Consider the following 24,771-nt stretch of genomic DNA (forward strand, 5'->3'; position numbering starts at 1 on the left):
GCTGAACATGATTACGCATGAAGAAGAGAAGAGAATGGAAGACTTGCTTTAGTACCCGAGTCCCACCTCCTTCCCTCACCGTGACTTCTCAGGAGCCATGGAAACAGACACACCCAGTCTAGATGATGTTTTCCTGGTAGTCCCAGGGGACCTAACTGTGCTCTGCCTGGAATCTCATGGGGAGAATGAAATCAAGAAGTGGAAAGGAGAAGAGAGATGTGCAAGTGAAATGCGTTGGCTCTGAAGGACAGGGGCTGGGTGTGATTTATGAAGGTCTGAAACGAGCGATGCTGTACACCGTTTGCCTTTCCCCATCACGCATTCATACTCGTTCCCCAGAACAACCCATCACGCAGCCCAGAAGGTGTCCCTGGGTTTACCCTGATTTAGCGACTTTTAAAAATTAAGGAGTAATTGCATAACACAAAGTCAGCTGGGCAGAATTGAAAAGGCAGAGAACCAAGGAAGGAATCTGGTATCAGTTATGTGGTTGAAAACACACCAAAAAAAAAAAAAAAAAAAGAAAAAAAAATGAACCGAAAGAACTCAGATGATGCATGCTGTGTTCTATAGGACAGCTGGTCAAGCATAATAAATACCGTGTTATATAAGGAGAATGGACAGTAGGCATATCCTTCTAGGACAGAAAAATGGAAGTGGAAGTAAAGAGGACTAAGGCCAGCTTGAAGCATGTCACCAATAGCAGGCCAGGAAACATGGCATGTTCTGTGCCCTCACATGATTCAGCTGTGTACAGGTGAGATGGGAGGGATGGAGCACTTTCCAAGTCTGTCATGTTTAAAAGAGAAAGGAGACTTTAATTTAAAAACACACAGAGACCGACAGACAGACACAATGCACATGTGTGTGCGGGAACATACACACACACACACACACACACACACATGTGTGCGTGCATACACACACACAGTTGCAACACCTAGGTCTCATATTGACACTCAAAACCTAGGCCAGAGAGACGGCTCAGTGGATAAAGGCACTTGTCACCAAGCCTTATGACATGAGCTTAAACCCCAGAATCCATTTGGTAGGAGGAGAGAACTAGTTCCTGCAACTGACCTCTGATCTCTGATCTCCACACGCATGCCAAGGCCTGTGCACGCAAACATACATACACAATGAATACATGATTTTTTTAAAAAAGCTCTCCATCTTTGCTCTGGACTTCCAGCCTGCTTGGTGGTTTTGATGCCATACATCTCTCCCAGCTCTTTCGTTTACTCCTTCACCTTTTTTTCCTGGCTATTGTCCCCAAATGATCTGACAATGTGGCCGCACAGCTCTGGATCCATCAATACTGTACCATAGCTCTAAGTGTCTGAGATAATGTGTGTGTCACTCACCTCTGCTTTCTCCTCACTCCATCTGGAATGGGGAGGCCCTTTGCTTCCATAATTCTCAAGTCACCCTCAGCCCAAGCCCTACTTTCTTAGACAGGTTCCTTTGTGTTCTCTGTCTTTTCCCACCATTACTCAAAATCGTGCTTAGCTTTGAAGTCCTAGTTTAAATGGAGTTCATCTGCATAGCTTCCCAAGATGGTCGGTCTTCATTGCTCCTGAGACTAGGTTTGGAATTATCTAGAATATGTTCTTCTTTCCCTCTGTGGCTTTACTAGTGAGGTCTGAGGAGAAGGAAGACCCCCGAAGGAAGGCTGCACTGTACCACGGGCAGGGCTTCTCCTCTGAACAAAAAAGAAAAAGGAAAACCAGCATTCCTCTGTTTCCAGATCCATCCAGACGTGAGCAAGCAGCCCCTGCTACCTTGCTCCCGTCCCCATCGCCCTGTGATGGACCATGTCTCTTCTTAACCTGTGAGCCGAAATAAGGCCTTTTTCCTTAAGTTGCTTCTGTTGAGTCCCAGCAGTGAGAAAAGTAACCAGTACACCTTCCCCTTCCCAGGTGTTTCCCAAAAGAACTCGGGCATCCCCACTCTTCCTGTTATGTTCATGTTTCTCCACAATGCTAAGTGAAACTAGTAACAGGTTCATGCACCGAGCTCTTGTCTCCTCCCACCAGAAGGGATGCTCTTTAAAAGAAAAGATTGAGTCTGGCTTCAGGTCTTTCAAAAGTATCTGTCTAGGGCTAACCCTCAGCCAATATACTTATGTTTAACTTTACCATCATTACACACACACACACACACACACACACACACACACACACACACACATGCACAGACAGGTATACACGCACACAGACACACACACTCACACATACACACATACAGACACACACATATACACAGACACACACACATACACAAACACTCACACACCAGCACAGAAAGGCAGAAGTTGAATTTTAATTTCTTATATGGTTCAAATGTGAAAATTCAAAGCCAAGTAAATCTAGGAAGGGGACAGTAAATATCAGTGACAGATTCTGGACAAAGAACTGACAGCTGCATCTCATCAACCAATCAGAATCAAGACTGGCTCTGCAGATTCAATGCTACCAGGGAAACTGGGGAAATGAAGCACACAGCTCCTGTCTCAGCCTCTGTAATATTTTTTAAAGACTTATGTGTGTTTGCCTGCACATATGTATGCACACCACATGCATGCAGTGCCCATGGAGGACAGGAGAGGGCAACTGATTTCCTGGAAGTGGAGTGGAGTCTGAGAGCAGAACTTGGGTCCTCTGCAAGAACAAGTGATCTCAACCACTGAGTCACTTCTCCAACCCCTCCTTGTGTGCTATTTTTACAAGGGAAACACAAACTATTATTAATGGCCCCATCAACGCAACCAATCAAAGCTACCAATGAAGGCACAGCTCAGGGTTCTGAGACTGTGCTGTGGGGTAAATATGGCCTCCCTTGGCTGCCTGTGTGTGAGAGGCTACAACCCTGGCAGACTAGCAGGCACTGGTTGGGTTCCAGGACTGTGAGACAGGCTTATCTAGGATGAGACCTGCTACGTAGTACTAGGAATACAAAAATCTGCAGATTGTCTTTTAGAACATGCAGCTGATGTGTTTATATTTGTGTCCTGGGACATCCCAAGGCAACATCAGTACAAGTGTAGATCTAATTCCATGGACAAAGGAAAGTGTGAGAACAAAGCTCTCCCCAGCGGTGATGACAAAGTAAATGCAGTTGAAATAGGGGGTAGGATTCAACAGAGGCAGCAGAAAGCCAGTAAGTTCTCCATTCTCTCTCTCTCTCCTCTCTCTCTCATCTATCTCTTCCTCCTTCCTTCCCTCCTTCTCCTGCCCCCTACCTTTTCTTGTTCCCTCTGTTTTTGCCATCTCCATCTTCTCTCTCTTCCTGTTCCCCTCTCTCCCTCTTTCCATTCCTTATCTCCCTCTCATTTTCTCTCCCTCTCTCCCTGTTTCTCCTGTGACCTCTCCCTCTTCCCTTTTCTACTTTCTTGCTCTTTCACTCTCCTCCCTCTCCACCTCCATCCCTCTTTCCTTCCTCCTCTCCCTCTCTTTATCTCTGACTGTATATCTGTGTGTGTATGACTCTCTCTATATATCTCTCTATGACTGTCCCTCAATGACTCTTCTCTCTGTCTCCCCATCTGTTTGTCTGTCTGTCTGTCTCTCTCTCTCTCTCACACATACACACACACACACACACACACACACACACACACACACATACATGCATTTTTTAACACTAAGTATTAGGTGTGAAACATGCAGTCAACCTGCTCTCAAATTTTAATAATGTTTCTAGTTAAGTCTATGTAAAGCAACAAGGACAACCCTCCTCCCTGGACTCCACACAATTGCTCTCATGCCTACAGAGTATTTCACTGTGTTTTAATTCTCAGAAGGTAACATGCAACACCCAACAAGCCTATTTATTCCTTTTAATAAAACAAGCTTGTCAAAACTTTGTGGGCACCGGCATGTTTTTTACTCCCCTTTCTCCTTTCTTGTTCTCCTAGCATCTAACCCTGCGAGACACTTAGCCCTTCCGTGGACTCCCTCAATTAATCATCGGAACACATCTAGTAAATGAATAACAGTTCTTACTCTAAATCTCCTGACTGAGGCGGCACAACTTCACATGGATAAGAGGTCTGAGTTCCTCAACATGATACTAAGTTATCTGGTGCATTTGTAAAGCATTTGACAACGGACTTGAATCCATTCAAAGTGATTCTGCAGCTTTGACAGGCACTCTGTAGGTATTCATCTTCACAAAGAGCCTCTCGTCCATGATGCTTTTTACAGCCACCACAAGCACTTTGTGTAGATCTTAGGGGTTAGGTATCTATTTGAAAACCTCAAATAAAACACCACGAATCCCAAGATCAGTGGCCCCAACTTCTCATATCATTTAGAAGCAGATCCTCTCTTTTGGTGTGTCCCCACCCACCTCTGCCATGGTCACATAGGTGGGCAAGCTGACCATGTACTAGCTGCTAGGGATGCAGCTCCAGGATCTGGTAGACTTTGCAAGAAGGAATGCCATGTCACAGAAGTCTGTCAGCCATATGTGTCTGCCCCCCACCCCTGTCCCAGACTTAGGAAATCAGCCAGTCCTCTACTACTACCATTTCTACATTCTTATTCCCCAGTCAGCATTCAAGCACTCATCCCAGAGTGTGAATTATTTTAAAGACATAGAAGAGGAACATTCTTCTTCACATGCACACCTTTAATAGCATGAAAGTGGTAACTAAGAGGTAAACACTGGGTCAGCTCAACATTGCTTTTACTCTCATGCTAGTGTGGGTGATGCACACACCATTAAAGAGACAAAATCTCTTTGGGAAGCAAATGAGGAAGGGGACAGGTTCATTAAAGAAATGCCACAATGTCACGTCAGTGCAACATCTGAGAACTCCGTCCTGCCATGGCCCAGTGGCTCCCATGGGTTCGTATCTTCAAGAACTAAACACTGAGCCAGTCTCCACGTTTCTCAGAAGAGTTCACATGGAAGACCATGGTAAGGTCCTCTTTACAGCCGTCTTTGTTTGGATCGATGGGAAAGGTGAGACATGACAGGCATTTTGTCAGCTCCAGAACTCTAGGATATCAACAAGAAAACAACCCAGGGGGGTTGCCACTGTGAACAGTATCTTCAGCTTTTCCAAAGCATTTTCACATCCATTGTAGTCAACCCAGACCAAAACTATCTGGTTTACAAGCTGGAAAGTGAAAGCCACAAGTGACTCATCCAGGACCATACAGACAGGTTTGGACAATTGTGGCCAGACTTCAGGTGGCACAGTCCATGGTCTGCCCTTCCCAGCAGGACATTGTACAGTGCTTCTAGCTTGTTGTCCCGATTCTGAGGGACACTGTCCATATTCACTGGGGCTGATTGTCAGCTAGCACTGCTACCTAACTAGGCAATCAGTTTTTAAAAAGAAAAGAAGCACACTTCTTTGAAAAACATGAAAATTCTTCGACAAGTACATGTAGATTAAAAAAATAAATGTGGCATCCCTCTGTACTGCCGCTTTATGGATATCTTTTCCAGATGAAAAGGCCCTGCTGAGGAACAGTTCATTGACCTCTCATTTCTATGTACACATAATACTCCTTACTAATAGCAGGACCTTCGCACTGGGAAATTATTTGCTAAATATTTCCCACTGGCTCACAGCTTGGCCTGTCAATTTCTGCCAGATGTGAGACATCTGGACTGGTGCAACAAAACAGGACAAATACAAAGAGATGTATCTCAGATGTAGAAGAGGACAGCTGTCCTCAGGAGTCTGTCACAGGGCCAGCTCAGAGTGTTCAAATTTCCTGTGACCCTGCTCCACCTGCATCTCGCCATAGCTTTTACATGACTGAAATGCATTCAAGAGGTTGACCAGATAGCCGCATGAAACACTAAGCTGACAGCCACAGAGAAGCAGTGATGGCCCCATGCTTCATGATCGTGTGATGGTGCTCAAGACCCTGTGGCAGGGAGTAGTGTGGAACCCACTGTCAGGTGAAAGACTTCAAAGGAAGGTTGCCATCTGAGGGTGGGGCTCTTTCTTCTCCTGTCCAGGCAGCATTCAGGTACACTGATCTGATGTGCCCTTGGCTTTGTAAGAACCAGCAGAGACCCTACTCATACTGCTTCTGTCTTGGGAAGGGTCACTGGCCCCGAATGCTTGCTTGGGGAAGCGACTGGAAGAAAAGCTTGTTCCGTACCAGGTTTAGAGATATCTGGAAAAATACTCTGTAGTCGTGCAAATTTCTATAAAAAGCAAAATGAGAAGATTTCAGAAATTAGTTATTGGGGAAACTTGACGGTTGCCACACACACACACACACACACACACACACACACACACACACGCCCTTGAGTTGTCTGGACACCTCATTTTGGAAGCACTTCTTATATACACCACCCCTCATTCATTATAAGCTATAAGTACCACTTCCCTGATGTTTCTAAATCTCATCAGGAGACTCACTGATTCCCAACTGCAGTGCTCCCTAGCCCCCACTGTCACAAACCCTGGAAAGCCAGTACCTGTGGAAGCAGATATCTGCCGACAAGAAACCAAAGGCGGCCATCTTACTGTACTGTCTGACCATCCTAGTTACCTTCTTATAAACAAACAACCCTGCTGACCCAACTGTGAGCTCCAGGACGCTGGGGACACAACAACCATTTATTGCTATCCCATGCAGTGACTGGCTTTGTATGCAGCAGATTCTCACAGAAGTCTTTTGCTTTATTTGTATATATTTGCTTTTTATTTAAAAACTATTTTAAATAAAATCTTTATTTTATTTAAAGCCCATTTAGGAAAGGCTCTATATTTAATGAATAGCACCATCAAAAATACATTCACCTTAAGAGCCCTTTTCAGATTAATGGGTGTAATCATTCTTTGAGAAATTGATAACATCCAGAAAAATCTTAGTATATTACTCAACAATTCATTTCAAAGTTATGAGTATTGCAAAAATACACTTTTTCATCTTTGCCTGATTTTGAAACACTAATATTTCATTTTGTTCTGTTTTTTTTCTTTAACTAAACTAGCGACTTAAATTTTTATTCACATATAATAATTGTATATGGTTATGGGATATGATGTGATGTCTGTTGATTTTTAAAATAGAAATCAGAAACATGATTTAGACAGTAAGAGGGACAGACAGCTGAATATAAGGACATGGTAAGTGATAAGAGCCAACCCTGGGATGGCTCCAGGATGAGTCTGTCCTGGTCCCTGGGTAGCCAGCCCTTCTGATGGCTTTGAGACATATGGAGAGGATTGCTTCCCAGTTTGTCAGAGTCTCAGACGGCCCTGCTCCCTGAGGGCTATGGTCAGTCCAGGTGAAGAGCCAAAAATGGGCTTAAGGGCTTCCAGCTGAAGCCTATGACTAATAGCTGAAGGGTGTGTCAAGAATGCTCCAAGTACTGCCAGTCACCCTCTACTCTAGAGGACCTTTTGGGTGCCCCAGTGTTCTGACTTCTTAGGATCAAATCCTAAAAAGGATGGGAAATACAGAAATATAAGTAGATCCGCTAAGAGAAAACAGGCCCAGGGCAGTGTGATCAAAGGGGATGACAAAATACTGCAAGCGTAAGGCCTCTGCAGGTGGTGGATGGTGACATTGTGACCACAAGTCCTTCAAGTCATGGTGGGATTCTTCAGACCATCCTACACAACCTCACCTGTCTAACCCACAGGCATTACATAACGCTCCAGGTGACTCACTAAACAAAAGCAAGCTGGAGGAATCCCAGTGTGCTTCCTAGTGTGGAGGCCTCAAATGCCCAGCCTTCAGAGGGTAAGCTTTCAATGATTCACACTGTCTACAAAGCCTACAGGAACCAGTGGGGCCCCGGGGACCACATCACAGCAGTAGACGTTCTGAGCAGATACTTACGCAGGTGAAAATGATGAGTGTCAGGTAGAAAATGACCAGAGAGAAGAGAAGCACGGCTTCAGCCCTGTACTTCCTGAAAGGTGACTCTGCAGCTTCCTTAGGGCATCCTGAGGAAAGGGAAGGAACCTATGAAGACATGTAAGGACGGTTCTACCCCGCTCCACTCCTGCTTCCTCTGGTCCTAAGGTGCCCATCCCCACCCTAGTTCTGTCAGTCAGGAAAGACAGTCGTGGTGGCAGTGACAACAGTCCTAAGTGGTTGTTGTCACACTGCTCTGGCTATATGCCATGGGATGTGTGGGATGTTTGCTGAACTTCCAGGGCCGGAAACCACCTTAACTTCTTGTGACTAGGTGAACTCTTAGGTGAGTGATCTCAACTTAAGGACACTCAGACTAGAAACTGAGGCTGGGAATCTGCCTGTTCTTGTCCAAGAAATCTAGAGCTTTGTCTTCTTGAGACAGGGACTTATGTAGCCCTAGTTGGCCTTGAGCTCACCATGCAACAGAGATGACTCGGAACTCCTTGATCCCGCCCCCCCCCCCCCCCCCCGCCTCTACCTTCTGAGTGCCCAGATGATAGGCATGTGCTACCTTCCCTAGTTCCCTGAACCCAGGGTTTCCTGCACACTAGCTGAGCATTGTACCACCCCAACCCCTCAACTACAGTTCTTGGAGAAGGCCAGCAGCACAGGATGGGAGAACCAGCTCCCTAGGGTGTTTGAGGCTGTGCCTGGGGCACTAGAGGAGGGCAGAAGGGAGAACCCAGCCAGGAACAGCTTGGGAGAAGGACCGTGTCCCGTTCAGTTCAGACACGAGCTGATGTCTGGCTTGTACTACAGTGAGATTGCCAATGGGCTTGGCTCACCGCCTGGGCAGGGGCAGGCAGCAGGCAGATGATTCCAAGAAATTGTTCCCTGGAATCTTATGGATTTGAGATTGGATTCAAAACTGCAGCGCAGTGGTCTAGAAATAGATTCTCTCAAGGGTCTATAACTCAATGGAAAGGGTTGAGAGACATTGTCTTAGGGATCCCTAACAATGCCTGAGTGTTCCGTCTACCTCAGGCACCATACATAGCATCCTAGTGTAATATCTCATTAAATTTAGCAACAAACAGCATACAGATATGACTAGCCCCATTTGAAAGATGAGGCTTAGCTTAAGATAGTGACATCATCAGCTACACACCAGTGTGTGTCAGTGTTTGAGACACATCTAAACAGTCATTCCAATCTGACCCTTGACTTGGAGGCAATACTGTGTTGGAGAAGAAGATGGAAGGCAATCAGCTGTGCTCTTCACTTCCTCTCTGTCCTTCATAACTCTCCCTGGTTAGGCTATTCTCATTTCTTATTCATTTAGATATTTGTTGAGGGCCTACTGTGTGCTGAGAAAAGCCTAGAACAGAGAATTGCTTGAACCTGGGGAAGATTTGGATTTAGCTAATCATACATTGCATGGCAAGTGTACAATGTGTCACAAAGACAAGCAAACTAGGGCAGAGGGCTGGATATTGAAAGGGGTGTAAGGTTGTGTGTGTTCATGTGTGTGTGTGTGTGTATGTGTGTGTGTGTGTGTGTGTGTGTGTGCGCGTGAGCAAAGTGCAGACACTGACTGGCCCTTTAAAAGGCAGTCATATTCTTGTGATCTGAAGATTATTATCTTAGTTCTAAAGCTTTCAGATACGTGACATGAAGAGAGTGTAACTGTTGTGTAAAACCAGAGCCTTATAGACAATATGTTTGTCATTTCTGGCCTTAGTCCCTGCAAATGTTGGGCAAAAGTCAACGCACAGATTAAGCCACATAGAGAAAAAATCATGACGTTCTTCAGAGGAATTCACTTCCAGCCACAGATGTCTTCCTAAGCTGCAGAGTCAGATTCCGGAAGAGGAGAGACCTTGGGGCCCACAGAAAACACACCCCAGGCTGTGAGGAGAAAAGGAGCAAGACGAGCTCACCTGTCACTTTCAAAATCACGGTGCCACTGTAGTTACGTCTCCCTCCAAGCTCCTGCAGAGCGCATCTGTAGGTGCCAGAGCTGCAGACTGTAGTGTTCTGGATCGTCAAGGAATACCTTGTCCTGGGCGCCTCAAAGGAGTTGTTTTGCCTGCTCTGGGGGAGCTCCAGCTTTTCATTGCCACCCTCTGAGAGCTGTGAAGAAGCAACAATGAGTCACACTTACTGACAGACTCACAGGAAGGTCTCACAACCTGTTTTCACAAATCCATCCAAAGTGCATGTTTTTAAAGCAAGATAGGGCAGCTTTTTTTTTCATACCTGTGAATTCCAGGGGAGAAGAGGATCTACAAAAATCTCTCTAAGGCTATGTTTGCTTTGAAACAAGATAAGAATATGCTTTCTGATGGGAGCACTTACCCTACAGGGGTGAGTAAGTCACCTGGGGACAAGGGCCCAGTGTTCTTTTGGTTTTTGTTTTGTTTTGTTTCAGACACTAACTCATCCCCTAGCTGGTTCTTAATTTTGGATGCCAGTCTGTTTCTTGGAAACAGTCTGTTTCTTGGAAAACTTTCTAAATCTGTTTAAAAAAAAAAAAAAAAAAAAACACTGCTAGACAATTCAACTAAACCCAAGGTGCAGATGAGCGTGGGCCCTGTTAGCAAGCACCTTTGATGTTCAAGATCACAAATGAGTAGTAACTGACCATGTTTCTCTCTCTTCTCAGGCAGGAAGATGCTGAGGAGAATGGTATGAAGTTTTATGAGTCATCTCAAACTATGTATGGAAGGACAGTTACAGGCCATCCTGATGGACTAGATGCCCAAGCTAGCCAAGCAATTTAATTTTTAAAAATTCATTAATAAATTATATATTTTTAATTTCTCTTGAGCTATCTTGGAGATGCAGTTGTGGGTTGTTCTCAGCATCTTCTTCTACTTAAAAATGTAACATACGCCACATTCATTATCTACTCTCTTTCCCATACATCTCTTAGTGTGTATGTGTTTGTGCATATGTACATGTACATGTTCGTGTGTGTGTGTGTGTGTGTGTGTGTGTGTGTGTGTGTGTGTGTAGAAGTCTGATGACAACCTCAGCTGTATTCTTCAGGTGAGATCCACTTTGTTTTTTCAGACAAGGTCTCTCACTGACCTGAAGCTTTCCATGTAGGCCAGCCTGGCTGGCCAGTGAGTCCCAGACCTGGTTACAAGCACTGAGACCACAAGCATGCACCTCTGCATCTGGCTTTTTTTTTTTCCTGTGGGTTCCTGTGGACTGAACTCAGGTCCTCATACCTGCAAGGCCTGAACATGTTTCTAATCTGCACTCACCAGATGGTTCCTCCAGTTAAATAGCTTTAGGCACATCCAAACTTTTGACACCACAGCACACTGTTTACAAGGTTCACACTTAGAGAAATGTGCAATTAAAAAAAAAAACACCAAAATTGTCTCATGATATTTTTAAAAAGTTTACATTTTTGTCGGGCCACGTTTATAGCTATTCTGAGGCACGTGTGTCCTTCAGGCAACAGGTTGGACACACCTTAATTAAAAAGCTTGTAAAACAGATTTTCAGTAACAGTAAAGCAGAACATCCCTTTCAGAGCTAGCAGGAAGTCAGCATCCCCAACCAGCCTGGAACTGCCTTTTGCTGCTTGCCTGGGGACCAGTAGGAAGCCTTGAGACAAGTGACATCCCTCACCTATCCCTACTATCATAACAGCACCCAAGAGTCCCCTCAGAAAAAGGGACAAATTATCAGACTCTCCATGCCAGCAGCTGTAAATAGTGAATGGGGAGCATGCTGCAGTTCTTCAACATTCAGGGGGGACTCTGGGATGGAAATAGATAACTAAGGGGTTGGGGGGGCCACTCTGTGAAATAAAAGTGTACAAGCTCACTTATGTGTGTGTGCATGAACACACACACACACACACACACACACACACACACACACACACACACACACACGGGACCAGTGGAAGCCGAGCAAGGCACAGCAAGGCCACCCAGCTTCGGGCCCAACTTTCAGTGTGCTGACATTCCTGTGCCGTGGGCTAGAGAGACATCTGCTGGCAGATGGATGCTCACTCCCAGAACCAAGCTGAAAAGAGTGTTCTCCTCAGGCTGTCTGCAAACATAAATCCCATTTCTTGCTAGTCCTTCCCATTTTATAAAGTTCCTTATTAAGTAATCAAGAATCTCCAGGTGAAAGCTAAAATCTGGCCCCTCTGGAGGTTCAAAAATACAGCAACACTGGGACTGAGTGAGGACTTGACTTGTTGCCCAAGCATGAGGACCCGAGTTCAATCCTTAACCCTGATATAAAACAACTTGGTGTGGTGGGCACATGCCCATAATCCCAGTGCTGAACCAGTAGAGTCAGGAAGCATCCCTGAGGCTTGAGCCAGGCACTGTAGTCAAACTGGGGAGCTCCAGGTTCAATGGAAGACCCCCGTCTCAAAAAAATAAGGCAGGGAGTGATTGAGTGACACCTAACACTGACTTCTGGTCTCCACACGCATATAGACACATGCACATACACACACACAAACACACACACACACACACACACACACACACACACACACGAGCATGCTTAAACACGAAGCAGTGGAAGGAGACGGCTGAAGAGCTGTCAGAGAAACAGAGAGCCTCCAACTTGCTCTAGAGCCAGTTCCTCGTGGCCCCTGACTGTCCAGCGGCGCCTACCTGTGTCAGCTGCCACATAAGACCAGTCTGAGATGATTAGCCCACCTCAGTCTTGCACAGCCCTGCCCGATGTTCCATTCATCTCTTTTTTTCTAAATCAACCCTCAATGGCAAATACGGCTGCAACAGGCAGTTAGCGATGACCTGCCTCTGCTTTCCTCCCGGGGAGCTCTTTCCATCAAGAGGGCGCTCTCTGAGTTCAGAAAGGCCCATGAGAAAGTCAAGATCAAAATCCACAGCACTCCAATACAGGAGCTGCCGTACAATCGACGATGCCTGTTTTGATAAAGCAGGCTGACGGTGGCGATCAGAGCTGCTTGGCAGTGACCTTCTAGCTACCTGCAAAGGAATTCACTTTGTAACAAGGCAGCTCCAATAGCAAGGAGTACACTTTGTGGTCAGATTCCTGTGGGCTTCCCGAACGATTCTAGCTATTCCATTCCAGTCGTTAGTAGCAACGCAAAAGCCAGGCGAGACGGTGAGGGCAGAAGGGAGAAATGAAGGGAGAAAGGAAGAAATGAAGGGAGAAAGGAAGAAATGAAGGGAGGTGCAGAACAAGGTTGTCGGCGCCATCGCTTGCCAAATCCTGCCTTGCTGAGCCATCACAACCACTGGTGGAATTACAGCCAAATACCTCCGCTCTCACAGGTCTCCTCCAAAGGCCCTTTCTTCCCAGTGCCAGAGAGCTAGCATAACCCAAGAACGCTTGCCGAATGAGTGACAGCCCTCTGGTTGATAAGTAACCACAGTGGTGTTGTGTCTTATCCACGGGAATCTGCCCAAGACCTTTAGCAGGTGAAATCACAGGCGGAACTGAGCCTGACTATGGAAAGGCGCAATGCTGTTTTCCTGTACATACCTACTCAGGACAGTTCAGTTTCTAAACAGGTGCAGGTTTTCTGTGCACATTTTCTGCCCACCAAATTCATCTTTTCTATCTCACTGATGCACTTGTGACACGCCTTGACCATGGCTTCTACAGTTTGAGGCACGACAACAGAATGAGTAAGCATTTCCTTTCCCTTCTTCAAAATATTGAGATAAAGGATCCATTCTTACCACGGACCTCAGCAATCTCAGCATGAGGAGCTTGGATTTTCCTTTTTTTTTTAGTAAGTCACCTGTTCCCTTAAAGGAAGCACTTTATGGTTTTTCTTTGGCATATCCAAACTGCTAGCATCACCACTCTTGTGCTTTGGGCCCATTATTAAGTAAAATATGGGGGACTTGAATGCAAGCAAGCGTGTCTGATACTAAGTGTATCTGACAGCCACAAAGTCTGCTTAGTAACTAGCGGAAGGTAGCCATACTGCGTGGCTAAGCTGAACAGAAGGGTGATTCACATCCCAGACAGGACAAGGTGTGAGGTGTTCGTCATGCTACTCGGAACAGCAAACAATGAAAACCTTGGGAATTGCTGATTTCTGGAATGTTCCATTTAAGATGTTTATACTACAGTTGGCCACAGGTCATTGAGATGGAAAAGGTGACATCATGGATAAGAGGGACACAACAGTCAAAGTCATACAGTGCACCTGGAAATATTTCACAGCCGTCTCCTAGTTTCATGTTGGAGGTATATGTAACGTCTGTTACCCTTCCTTTTGTCATTTTAAGATATAACTGCATATACACCTGCAGGCAGTTGCAGGCCAGAAGAGGGCACCAGATCTCATTATTGATGGTTATGAGCCACCATGTGGTTGCTGGGAATTGAACTCAGGACCTCTGGAAGAACAGCCAGTGCTCTTAACCGCTGAGCCATCTCTCCAGCCCTTAAGATATACTATCCAAAGGCGGAGGGGTGGGGGGAGATAGACCTTTCTTTTCAGGTGACTCCACCTGAGAAATACTGGATCTCCCCCTGCTGTAAAAGTAGCAACTATTTTTGTTTGTTTTACGTGCTCAAAACCAGATTGTAACACTATGGTTATCCAGGAAACCCCTTATATAAGACTTCAAATGATTCTCAAAAGACCTGTGGCCGGGAACATGTCATCTTGCCACGTCAAGGGAACCAGCCATGGCTGAAGCAGCACTGGGGACTGAAGGAGATGTCCCAGAGGGAGGAGAAAGGGGGAAGGGCGGATGGACAGCCCCTCTTTGCTTTATTCTCTGAGTTCTTACGAGCGCTGGAGCTGGCGGGAAACCAGCCACTGGCAAGAGCAGTTTTTTAAACATTCCAAGTCTAAAAGTGTTCTATTGCGTCTTTGCGAAAGCGTTTTAGGAAATAGTAATTTGTAACAAAAGGAACCCTCCGCTTCATTCATAGCCGAGCATAATTGACGGGAACTGTTTAATGCACACTCCGTGATGCTAATATCGCCATACAACGTCTGAAAGCACAACATAATTTGGGCAAATTAATTCCTCAAAACACTCGTTCCAATGCTGTTTTAAATATCCACACTCGGTGGATTAACTTTTATGCTGACGACTGAACTTTTTTATTGAATTAGCAAAAAAAAAAAAAAAAAAAAAAATACAAGACATCTCGTTTTCAGAAAACCTAAGGACTTTGATTTGTCTTAAGGCCTCCAATTTGAATAAATGACCTAAACATCATAATCTTTCTCTGAGTCAGAGATTTGACCTTAAGGAAACCACAAGACCTACATTAAACTGAGCTTTCCCTTTAATTTGCTGAACACAACATCAAGCAAACACAAGTGCTAATTTTAAGAGCATGTGAATTAAATAGATTTTTTTAAATATATAGACAAATGTATAGACAAATTTGAATGAGTACAAGCTAAATAAATAACACTGGAATGGAATCCATACTTCAACTAAGAACTATTGTGGCAAACGTTTTTTTTTAAAACAAATTTACATAATTTTACTCAAATATATGACGATTAGTCAGACCTGGTAGGGCAGCCTGTGATTGCAGCTACTCAGAGGGCTGAGACAGGAGGATTGCAAGTTCAAGGCCAGCTTAGCCAACTTTGAGAGACCTTGTCTCAAAAAGGATCCAGAGGGCTGGGAGGCTTGAGAAATGGCACAGTAGACAGAGAGCTTGCTGTGCAAGTGTGAGGCGATGAGTTCAGATCCTCACCACACCACACCACCCCCACCCCCGCCCCCCGTGCAGAATCCAGGCACGCCTGTAACCCCAGTACTGAGAGTGCAGAGACAGGTAAGCAAGCCCCAGGGACTCACTGGCCAGCAGGTCTAGGGAAATAGTGAGCTCCAGATTCAATAAAGAAAGCTTGTCACATGAAAATAAGGTGAAGAGTTAACAAGGAAAGCATCCTAACTCCAGCCTCTAGCCTCTGCAAGGATAGGCACAGATGCATGAGTATGTATACACACCACACACACACACACACACACACACACACACACAACACACACACACACCACACCATATCTGTACACACACCACACACACACACACACACACACACACACCACACCATATCTGTACACACACCACACACACACACACACACACACACACACCACACACAACACACAACACACACACACACACACACACACACACAACACACACCATGTGAACTTCCTAGAATGACCACATTTGATTGCTATGGCAACATTACTTACTATTCCTGTAGCAAACAGGGAGTTTTGATCACAAACTTGAGGTCTGAGTTCATCAGATATTAGATCTGCTAAAAATGTGATCAAAGCTTGGTGAAAAGGTTTATTTTAAAAGGAAAAATAACACAGAATTTAGACGTTTCACTTACCAATTTGATAAACCATATTGAAAGAGGGAGACTTCAAGTGTTTGAAGGTGTCGTTACACTAACCTGATGTATCCCAAGCATACTGGAACAGCTTTTTGTTAATTGCATTTCTTGTGCACTAACATTCATGTACTTTGGTTTTAACTCAATTAAAGTGCTAATATAATCTCCATTCATCATAAAAACAGCTCTTTATAATGTGCAAAATAGTTTGGCTCTGAGGTTGATGTCATAATGAGGATAAAATGTATGAGCATTAATGTCGGTTTTTTTCTGAGTGTGGTTTTATTAGAAAAATGATTTTCTGCTTTGAAATATACTGGGTCTAAGAGACAGAGTCGGATTTATGGCTGCTAGCGAGAATAATGAGTATGGCAGAGGTGGCCTAATTAAGAGCGTTGGCTTTGGAGTGGGGTGGAGGGGGAGCCATTCCCAGCCCTACACCAGCCCTCTGCTCTTGGCTGACTGGCTGAGCAGCTCAGGGTTAGTTTGTACCCATTAGACCAAGGAGTGAGTGATCACGTCTTAGAGAAGTGGTGTGAAGATATTTATGGTGTTGCATACACACCCTAAATATGGGACCAATCATATGGAAAGCCCTAAAGATGTTACTTTTTTAAATACACATCCACGGTTTCATTCAGCTTGCTAAATAGTTCATTGCGCACAGGAAGGATTCAGAATATACATTTGAATAAATGAATGAATCTGAGAAATAATGAGAACATGACAAGCACGTTGGCTTCCAAATCACAAAGCCTGAAGTCAAGCCCGAGCTTCTGCACTAGATAATCGGGTCATTTCCCGTCAGTCACTTCGTCTCTGCATTTCATTCCCTTGTCTAGCAGGAATAGATTATAAAGATCAAGTAAGAAACACTCGTGGGCTCTGTGGAGTTAGGAGAGCTGGAGGTAGAAGCTGTTGCTATAGCTGATTGTTTTCCACTCCAGCCACGGTCTGTCCTTCCTTCCAGCTCATCCTTCTTGGCTTCTTTCTGGTAAAATTATCCTAGAAGTCTCAATGCATTGCTCTAGGGAGAAATCTCACGTTAGTGTGCGTGTGTGTGTGTGTGTGTGTGTGTGTGTGTGTGTGTGTGTGAGAGAGAGAGAGAGAGAGAGAGAGAGAGAGAGGGAGGGAGAGAGGTGTATGGGGGGTGATGTGGGGTGTGTGTTTCTGCGAGGGGGGTGGGGTTGGGGGGTAGGTGTTCATGTGAGTGCATGTGCACGTAAAGACCAGAAGACTGCCTCAGTTGCCCTTCCTCTTTGGGTACTATCAAATTTTGTTTCGTTTGTTTTTCAAGATAGAATCTCTTACTGGCCAGCAGCTCTTTTGATTGGCTAGGCTATCTAGCTAGTCAGCTCCAGGATGTACACCACCACACCCTACTTTTTCTCACTGGTTCTGGGGATCAGATCCAGGTCTTCATGCTTTTAAGCTTCTAACTTCACTAACTAAAGCACCTCTCCAGCCCTCTACAAATAAATTTGTTAACTGACCATGTCTCCAAAACACCATAGCATTCTGATTCTCTCAAGTGTCATCTTTATAAAGCGGAAAAGTCTTTTAATTGGGGCCCGGATGGCAATGTTGGACCTTTTCATTATTGACATCATCAACCATCCTGAGGTTGTCATCTTGTGGTGCCTACTGGACTCTGAGTTCATGTCCTTCACAGAACCACAAGAACCTCTTGAGTCTAGAGGAGGTCTAGTTGACTCTGATCTGACTGACATCCCTCAGAAATTAGCTGTGATTGGCATACAATGCAATCATAGCCACTTAAAAATATTCAGATACTTGTCCTAGTAAAAGAAAAAACTTAATGAGAAAAATGTTGTTTGGGGGAAAATATGCAAGTGTGTTTATCAGCTACTATTTCCCTGCCAGGAAGAAGCTGGCAATAAAATCAATATAAAGATTGGGAAAGATGAGAAATGGAATGTCACCAAGCCTGAGGGATATTCACAAACCTCTAAGCCCAGCTTTTCTTAAAGAAAAGGAACCAGGTTGGCTTATATATGATGGGAATGTTTAAAAAATAAAATAAATCTAATACATCATGGATAAGCCAACATAGTTCCTTTTCTTTAAGATAGAATTGCAATTTATTGTAACAGAAAGTCTTAATTGATGGGACACATACACACAGACACACAGACCACTACATAAGGGTGGCATATGGGGAACACTGCCCATGTGGCCCCAGCTTCTAGATCAGTCCTACTCATGTGCCTCCTCTCCTCAAACCTTGTACAATCTGTGTACACACACACACACACACACACACACACACTCGCTCACACATTTAGAATCATTGCTGAGGTAGCCAGAAAGAGATTATGGAAACAGTTTTAGTCAGAGAAACCCCTTTTTAGGTAAAGAATTTGATTTTTGTCCTGTCTTACATAAAATGTCTACGTCACTGAGATCTCCTGCAAACTTCTCCTTTTTCCATGCTGTGACACCACTAAGAATAAACCCAGGAAACCCAGTCCTCGCGTGATTCAGGTTTCCCCTTGTATTCGTGGAAAGCACGTGGTTTTTTGTTGGTGTTTCTCTTCAACTCCCAGCAGCCCTCTTCCTATCCTCCAAAAGATATGAACAATGCCATGTTCAGCCATGTTCAGCCATGTCCAAGACCTCAGCAAGCCACCATTCTAATCCGGCTGAGACTTCCTCCATCCCCTCCGAGGTAGCCTCATCCTTCCTTGACCACACAGACAAAAATGGTGATAGAGAAAATCCAAGGAAGCAAAGATGTGCTCTAGCCTTTGATGAGCTAAGCTTATGGGAATTTCAGTGCAGTAAAAGAATATAGGCTCCCAAAGGTTTACCTTCTCAGATGAGTTACGTTCTTCCCATCACCATGAGACATGTGCTCTTTCCTTAGATTTGTATGACATCATTTTCTGTGCTGAAACTCCTTCAATGGCTCATTATAGCTGAGATAGTATGCCCTGGACTCACTGTCACTGGACATTCAAGTCCTTCACATTCTGTCTCCGTCCTGTGTCCAGCATCGTCTCTAGGTTTACCTGCTACACCATTTTCCTTTCTGGATCTCTAGTTATCTCACTTGCACCAAAGATGCTTTGTGGTACATTTCTATGCCCTTGCTTAAGATGCTACTCTGGAAATGTTTGCTTTGTCTCTGAGTGTGGGTATGGGTGTGTACATGTGTGTAGACATCAGATGTCTTCCTCTATCACTCTCCTCCTTGTCTGTCAAGGCAGGGTCTCTCAAAGAACTCATGGATTTGACTAGATTGCCTGGCCAATGAACTTCAGGGATCCGCTGTCTCTGGTCATCTGCACTGGTGTTACAGACCCTAGCCATCAATTCGCTTTTTTTTTTTTTTTTTAAAAAAAAAAAAACCTGTGTGATGGGGCTCTAAAGTTAGGCACTTTACTGACTGAGGCGTTTTCTCCATGTTGATTTTGGGAGAACTATTACCAGGTCCAGGACTTGATACACTCTTGTGTTACAATAATGGAGTAAATATGAAAGACATCCAAAAACCAACTTCATGTTTTTCGTAGTTTGAGCTAAAAGTGATTTCTCCAAGGCAAGGAGGGCACATGCCTATGGGGACAATAGTATTTTTCTTTGATTCTAATGTACATACAGTTTTCATATTTCAGATTTTCAGTCCTTTTAAATTTAATATGGAAATGTTTCCTTTTCTCCCAAAAACATGTTGTTAGATTGCCTCTGAGAATCAAGGAAACTCAACAAGTGGTACCTATTAGCTCATGGGCAGGCCCCTGGGGACGGCTTCACCTCTGACCCCTCTGCTTTTTTCAGGGCCCAGCACTGGACCAGACCGCCCACAATCTCCCCTAGCCAAGGCTTTTCTAACCCCTAGAGTCAAGTGTGACCCATTCTCTGAAATCACTGTCTCACTTCCCCTTTCTCCCTTCCTTTGACAGTCATCTAAATAGAGCTCGTCTTGTGACGCAGGGCTGTCCCCACCCCCGCAGTATCACCCAGAGGACACATCAGATATCCCCTTTCTTTTTGCCTCACTGTAGGTTGTCAGGGCTCCTAGCATGACCCAGGATGGCGCTGTATCTGCAGAGAAAATGACTCCTCCTCGTTAGCAGAGGACACCGACCGTGGCCAAAGCACTCTATCTGGAGCTGTGTTCTCTCTTCAGACCTACTGCAGTTGCGTGGACACAAGCAGAGACACACTGACACTCTGTGAAGTACAGACACAGCCCCTCACACAGAGCCTTGTATTCAGCTCTGTCCCCTGAAACCACAATGCAAACAAACACCATGGTCAACAGCAAAAGCATGACGGATCAAAGCATATTTGCTTGTGTTCTCAAACTACCTCCTCCTACCCAAGCTGTAACCTATCAGAACTTTCAAAACTAAACTGAGTTACAGTCCCAATGGAGATAACGTATTGATTTTTCTAATTCTTCTCCATCATCTATTCTACCTTAAAAGGTAGGGAGAGAAGGTGTCTTTGGGGGTTCCAGTTAGGAGGGCACTGGCCCACAGAAGGAAGAGCTGTGCTCGAGGACACTGGGTTGGTGATGTCTGCATTAGGCCTTTGATCTTCTGTGCTTATCACTACTGAATCCCGCCGGCTTCCCCATCACCACGTCTTAGAAACAGTAAAGTTGGAAACGGCCCGATCCACCAGTGTTTAGACTGGCACTAACTGGATTCCACCCACTTGGAGTTTTCGGTAAAAGGCAAACGATGTTTTTAAGGTATGGCTCGCGGGAGTCCTTTCTCAGCCATCAGTCTAACTGGCTAGCGGCAGGATGTTCCATGGGACCCAAGGACTAATGGTAAGTGGGATTTTAAGGCGTGTGTCATTACGACCACCGTTGTGACAGGCAGAAAGAAAGCCTGTAAGAGTGTGATTCAGCGTGACAGACAGTGAAACTTCACTTCAAGGGGCTCTGCTCTCCTTGCACTAATCCTACACACAAGAAAAAAGTTTCATAATGCCAGGACAGAGACCAGGAAGGGAGGTGAGAGCTGGGCTGGCCTTTGGTTCTGAGTTTAAATCCCCTACCTCACAGTTCCCCCAGAACACTTGACAAGAAAACCATGAAGAAAAAAAAAACAAAAAACAGAAAACCCAAGACACCCATAAAATGACCTTATTTCTAGAACTCTCTATCCATTTTTGTCATACAAGCAACAACAATGCAAATTTTTTAATTTGGGGGCTGAAAAATAACAACTTCCAAAAGTCCTGGAAGAAATAATACATACCGATTTCAAGGTACTTGGCTAGTGGGTTGGCATTGTATCTACCGCTCCTCCAGCCACGAAGCCCGTGGGGAGGGGATGAGACTAGACAGATACCTTCCCTTTTATCATCAGAGCTCCACTCATATTAAGCAAGCACTCTACCACCCCCCTCTTGTTGTTTTGGTTTTTTTTTTTCTAGAAAAAAATTTTAAGAGACCTTCAGGCCAGACCTTGCAAGAACTATGTCTAATAAACAAGCACATACATTACAGAGTTACATCATCTGCCGACATCCAAGAAGAGGTCAAAGGCTAATTGCTATGATTTACTGAACCATTCCAAACGACCCTGCGCGAGGAGATTTAACTTGACAACTGTTTGAACTTCACAGTCTGAAATTTCATCTGCTTGTTTCATGAGTACTTTTTAATTACTCCCCTGGGGATATTAATGATGCTTTCTTTTTTTAATTACAGTCTGGGAGGGATCATGGTTTCCTGTTTGCTCCCTCCTTGAGATGGCTAAGTCCACTGTCTGACTGGCTCAGGGACACTTTGCTTTTCTTTACCCAAAGTAATTAAAGTAGAAAATCAAGATATCAAGATAGTCTAACAAGCCAAGATCTGGAATCTGACAGCTTGGGTCAAAGCCCACTTATTTCGCTCCCCCGGGCTCTGTCTCTTCATCAGGAAGCAGGAATAGGCATATTTCTGGCCTGGTAAGCCCACACTGTTCCAGAAGACAGAGGTAAATAATATATGTAAATATTTATTCCCACAGTCTGGCATATGGTGAGCCCTTAGATATTGTTTTTACAATATTTTTAAAGCGCTATTGTTTTGACTACAATTCTGGACTCCTGTTCTCTGAGCTCACAGTGAAGAGAGGAGAAACAAAGACACAATAGGAACCCCCACCACTCATCCACCCCACCCACTCATCCACCCCGCCCCACACACACACTGTCCTAGAATGTTCTACACAGCAGTGTCCTGAGGTCTCCATGGTGCCACCTCCCTCACGGTCCCGCTTAGATCTGGTGACAGGATAGACACCGGGTGCTGGACATAAAGCAGGAACACTGATGCCGTCGTCCTTGGGGAACTGACAATCCATTTGATTGACTGGTTTGGGTTTTGCTTTCATGCTTGGGGTTTCAAATCCAGGACCTTTTGCATGCTAAGCAAGCACTGTACCACTGAGCTACCATCCTCCAGCCCAGACAATTGGCTAAAGTGGTTAAACACCACACACACACACACACACACACACACACACACACACACACACACACGTGTCCCCTCTGTGCTGCCTTGCACGTTTAAACTCCCATCCATACTACAAGCTCTCATCGAATCTAGCATATTGGGAAGAAGACAGCCCTGCGTTTTGTGGAAACTGAGAACAGACAGAGGCTTCCTCAGAGGTAAGTCAGCAAATCAGAGAGCCACCCCTGGGGATTTAATTCATTTGCCTTAAAATGGAGGTGGCCTGGCTCCGAACCTCACTTAAAGAAAGGTGCAAAGGCCAGCTCTATTAAATGACAGCAGCTGGACTTTAACATACCACAGGAATTACAATTTTGGAGTCTTGAGATCTCACTGAAAGGAAACCTTTCAAATGCCTTGTCTTGTGCAACTCAATTTCCCACCACAGGGGCAGAGATTCATTCTCTCTCCTGTTTGGGCCTCCGGCTCCAGCACATTCCTGTGGAAGTCCTCATTCATGGTGGGACCCCTCAGGGACTGCCGGAGAAAGCAGAAGCGAGGTAGGAGCCGATTGACATGCCTTGGCTGAAAAGAGATGACCACTCCTAACTACCTCCTGTGGCCAGCCTAAGTCACTTGAGACCCTTTTTAATACCTCCCTCTCAAGTGTTCCTCCCTTCTGTATTTTGAAAGTGTCATGGTCACAAGGCACAAGAAATAGGAGTCTGGGGACATGCTTCCTATCCCACGTCCAAATCTAGGCCCACGTTGCTTTCCCTGTAGCCTCCACAGGTGCCCTGCGGCACGGATTCAATGCCCTGCAAACCTCTAGGGGGATCATTCACGCCAAGCCGCCTTTGATCATGATCTACCAGGAACTAACATAAGGGGGCTTGCGCTCTGGATGCAGGTGCAGATGAAGCCCGGTGGAAGAAAGTGGGTATCAGAACAGCTGGAGTCCCCAACCCGCGGCCCCGAGAGACCCAGTCCCTTGGCTGGCTGCTTCCGCTGTCCCTGCAAGAAACCCGCTCAGACACCGACCTCGCTTACCTTGGCCCAGGACACCTCGTAGGAGAGCTGCGGGTCCCAGGGCGCTGTGCACGGCAGGTCAGCCGTCTCGGAGCAAGCCACCGTCACCTCCCGCATTGCCACCGCGGGCGCCAGGCTGCAGGCTGCAAGAGAGAGGAAGAGACAGAGCGGCATAAGCCAGGCCACCGAGGCGGGGTCGCAGGCAGCGTGGGGCGACGGGCTGAGGGCCGTACCGCAGCCGAGGAGCAGGAGCTGGAGGCCTGGCGACATGGCTGGAGCGCTGCGCCACCGTCCGGGCCGCCCTCCTGGGCGCGCGCCGCGTTCTTGTACCCGCGCTCGGGACTTCCCCGCGCGCCGGCCCCGGGGACTCCCCCGCGTGCCGGCCCCGGGGACTCCCCAGCCGGAGGAGGCGGATGGCCGGGTCCCCGCCCCGCGCAAGCGTCCCCAAGTCCGCGTCGCTGCTGCGGCTGGTCAGCGGCGACAAGCAGTTCCGCGGAACGGCCCCGCGCCCTGCGGCTTCCGAAGCCGCGATGGCACGCGCGACACTGGCTCGATGACCCTCAAACCCAAGCCGGGAACCAGGCCATCGAGCCGGTCATGCAGGTTCAGAGAGGGCGGGCAGCTTCCTCTAAAGCCCAGGACTGTGGCGCCGTTGCTCCTCTCCAGATTTTGTGATAAGGGCAGACACACTACAGACTTCCAGAGCAGTGGCATACGCCTGCAGTCCTCGGCTCCCTGCCTTCTTTCCGGGTTATCATTTGGCCTTGTTTACATTGTTTGAACAAAGGAGATCTTTTTATACTAAAGCATTAATTACATGCATGCGCATAAGTATTTTAGAATACAATGTCTAAGCGAAGATTGAGTCCATCTCCGTAGCACCGGCTCTCCAAGGCTCAGGGACTATGGGGAAGGGGGGGGGGGAGCAGAAAGATTTTAAGAGCCAGAGGTCTGGAAGGATCAGAGCGACACAGTGTCTTCAGGACATGACACTGGATACTCTTGAATTCACAGCAGCAATGATGATCTGCACAAGACCAAGGCGATCAACCTTTCAGCATGGCAGGGGGAAGGAATCACAAGCTCCCACCCCTAAC

At 45.8% G+C, this 24,771-nt stretch overlaps 1 protein-coding gene across 1 annotated transcript; it reads right to left on the bottom strand.

Moving 5' to 3' along the window:
- Positions 1-4,655: 4,655 nt before the first annotated feature.
- Cd83 (CD83 molecule) lies at positions 4,656-23,913 on the bottom strand. The gene is made up of 4 exons (XM_059262289.1): positions 23,696-23,913; positions 9,788-9,980; positions 7,827-7,933; positions 4,656-6,174 (listed from the first exon to the last, which is right to left on the bottom strand). Exons 1-4 carry the CDS (start codon positions 23,846-23,848, stop codon positions 6,046-6,048), a joined length of 582 nt encoding a protein of 193 aa, XP_059118272.1. The 5' UTR covers positions 23,849-23,913; the 3' UTR covers positions 4,656-6,045.
- Positions 23,914-24,771: the final 858 nt, after the last annotated feature.

Source organism: Peromyscus eremicus, chromosome 5 (genome assembly GCF_949786415.1).
Source record: "Peromyscus eremicus chromosome 5, PerEre_H2_v1, whole genome shotgun sequence".
Classification (NCBI taxonomy): Eukaryota; Metazoa; Chordata; class Mammalia; order Rodentia; family Cricetidae; genus Peromyscus; species Peromyscus eremicus.

Bases quoted from the DNA above. Each gene is read 5' to 3' on its own strand.
- Cd83 (XM_059262289.1), bottom strand. From the start codon at position 23,848: ATGCCGCTCTGTCTCTTCCTCTCTCTTGCAGCCTGCAGCCTGGCGCCC. The intron at 7,934-9,787 runs GTGAGCTCGTCT...CCCTTTCCTCAG, and splicing joins CGTGATTTTGAAAGTGACAG to GATGCCCTAAGGAAGCTGCA. The intron at 6,175-7,826 runs GTAAGTATCTGC...TGCTTTTTATAG, and splicing joins CACTCATCATTTTCACCTGC to AAATTTGCACGACTACAGAG.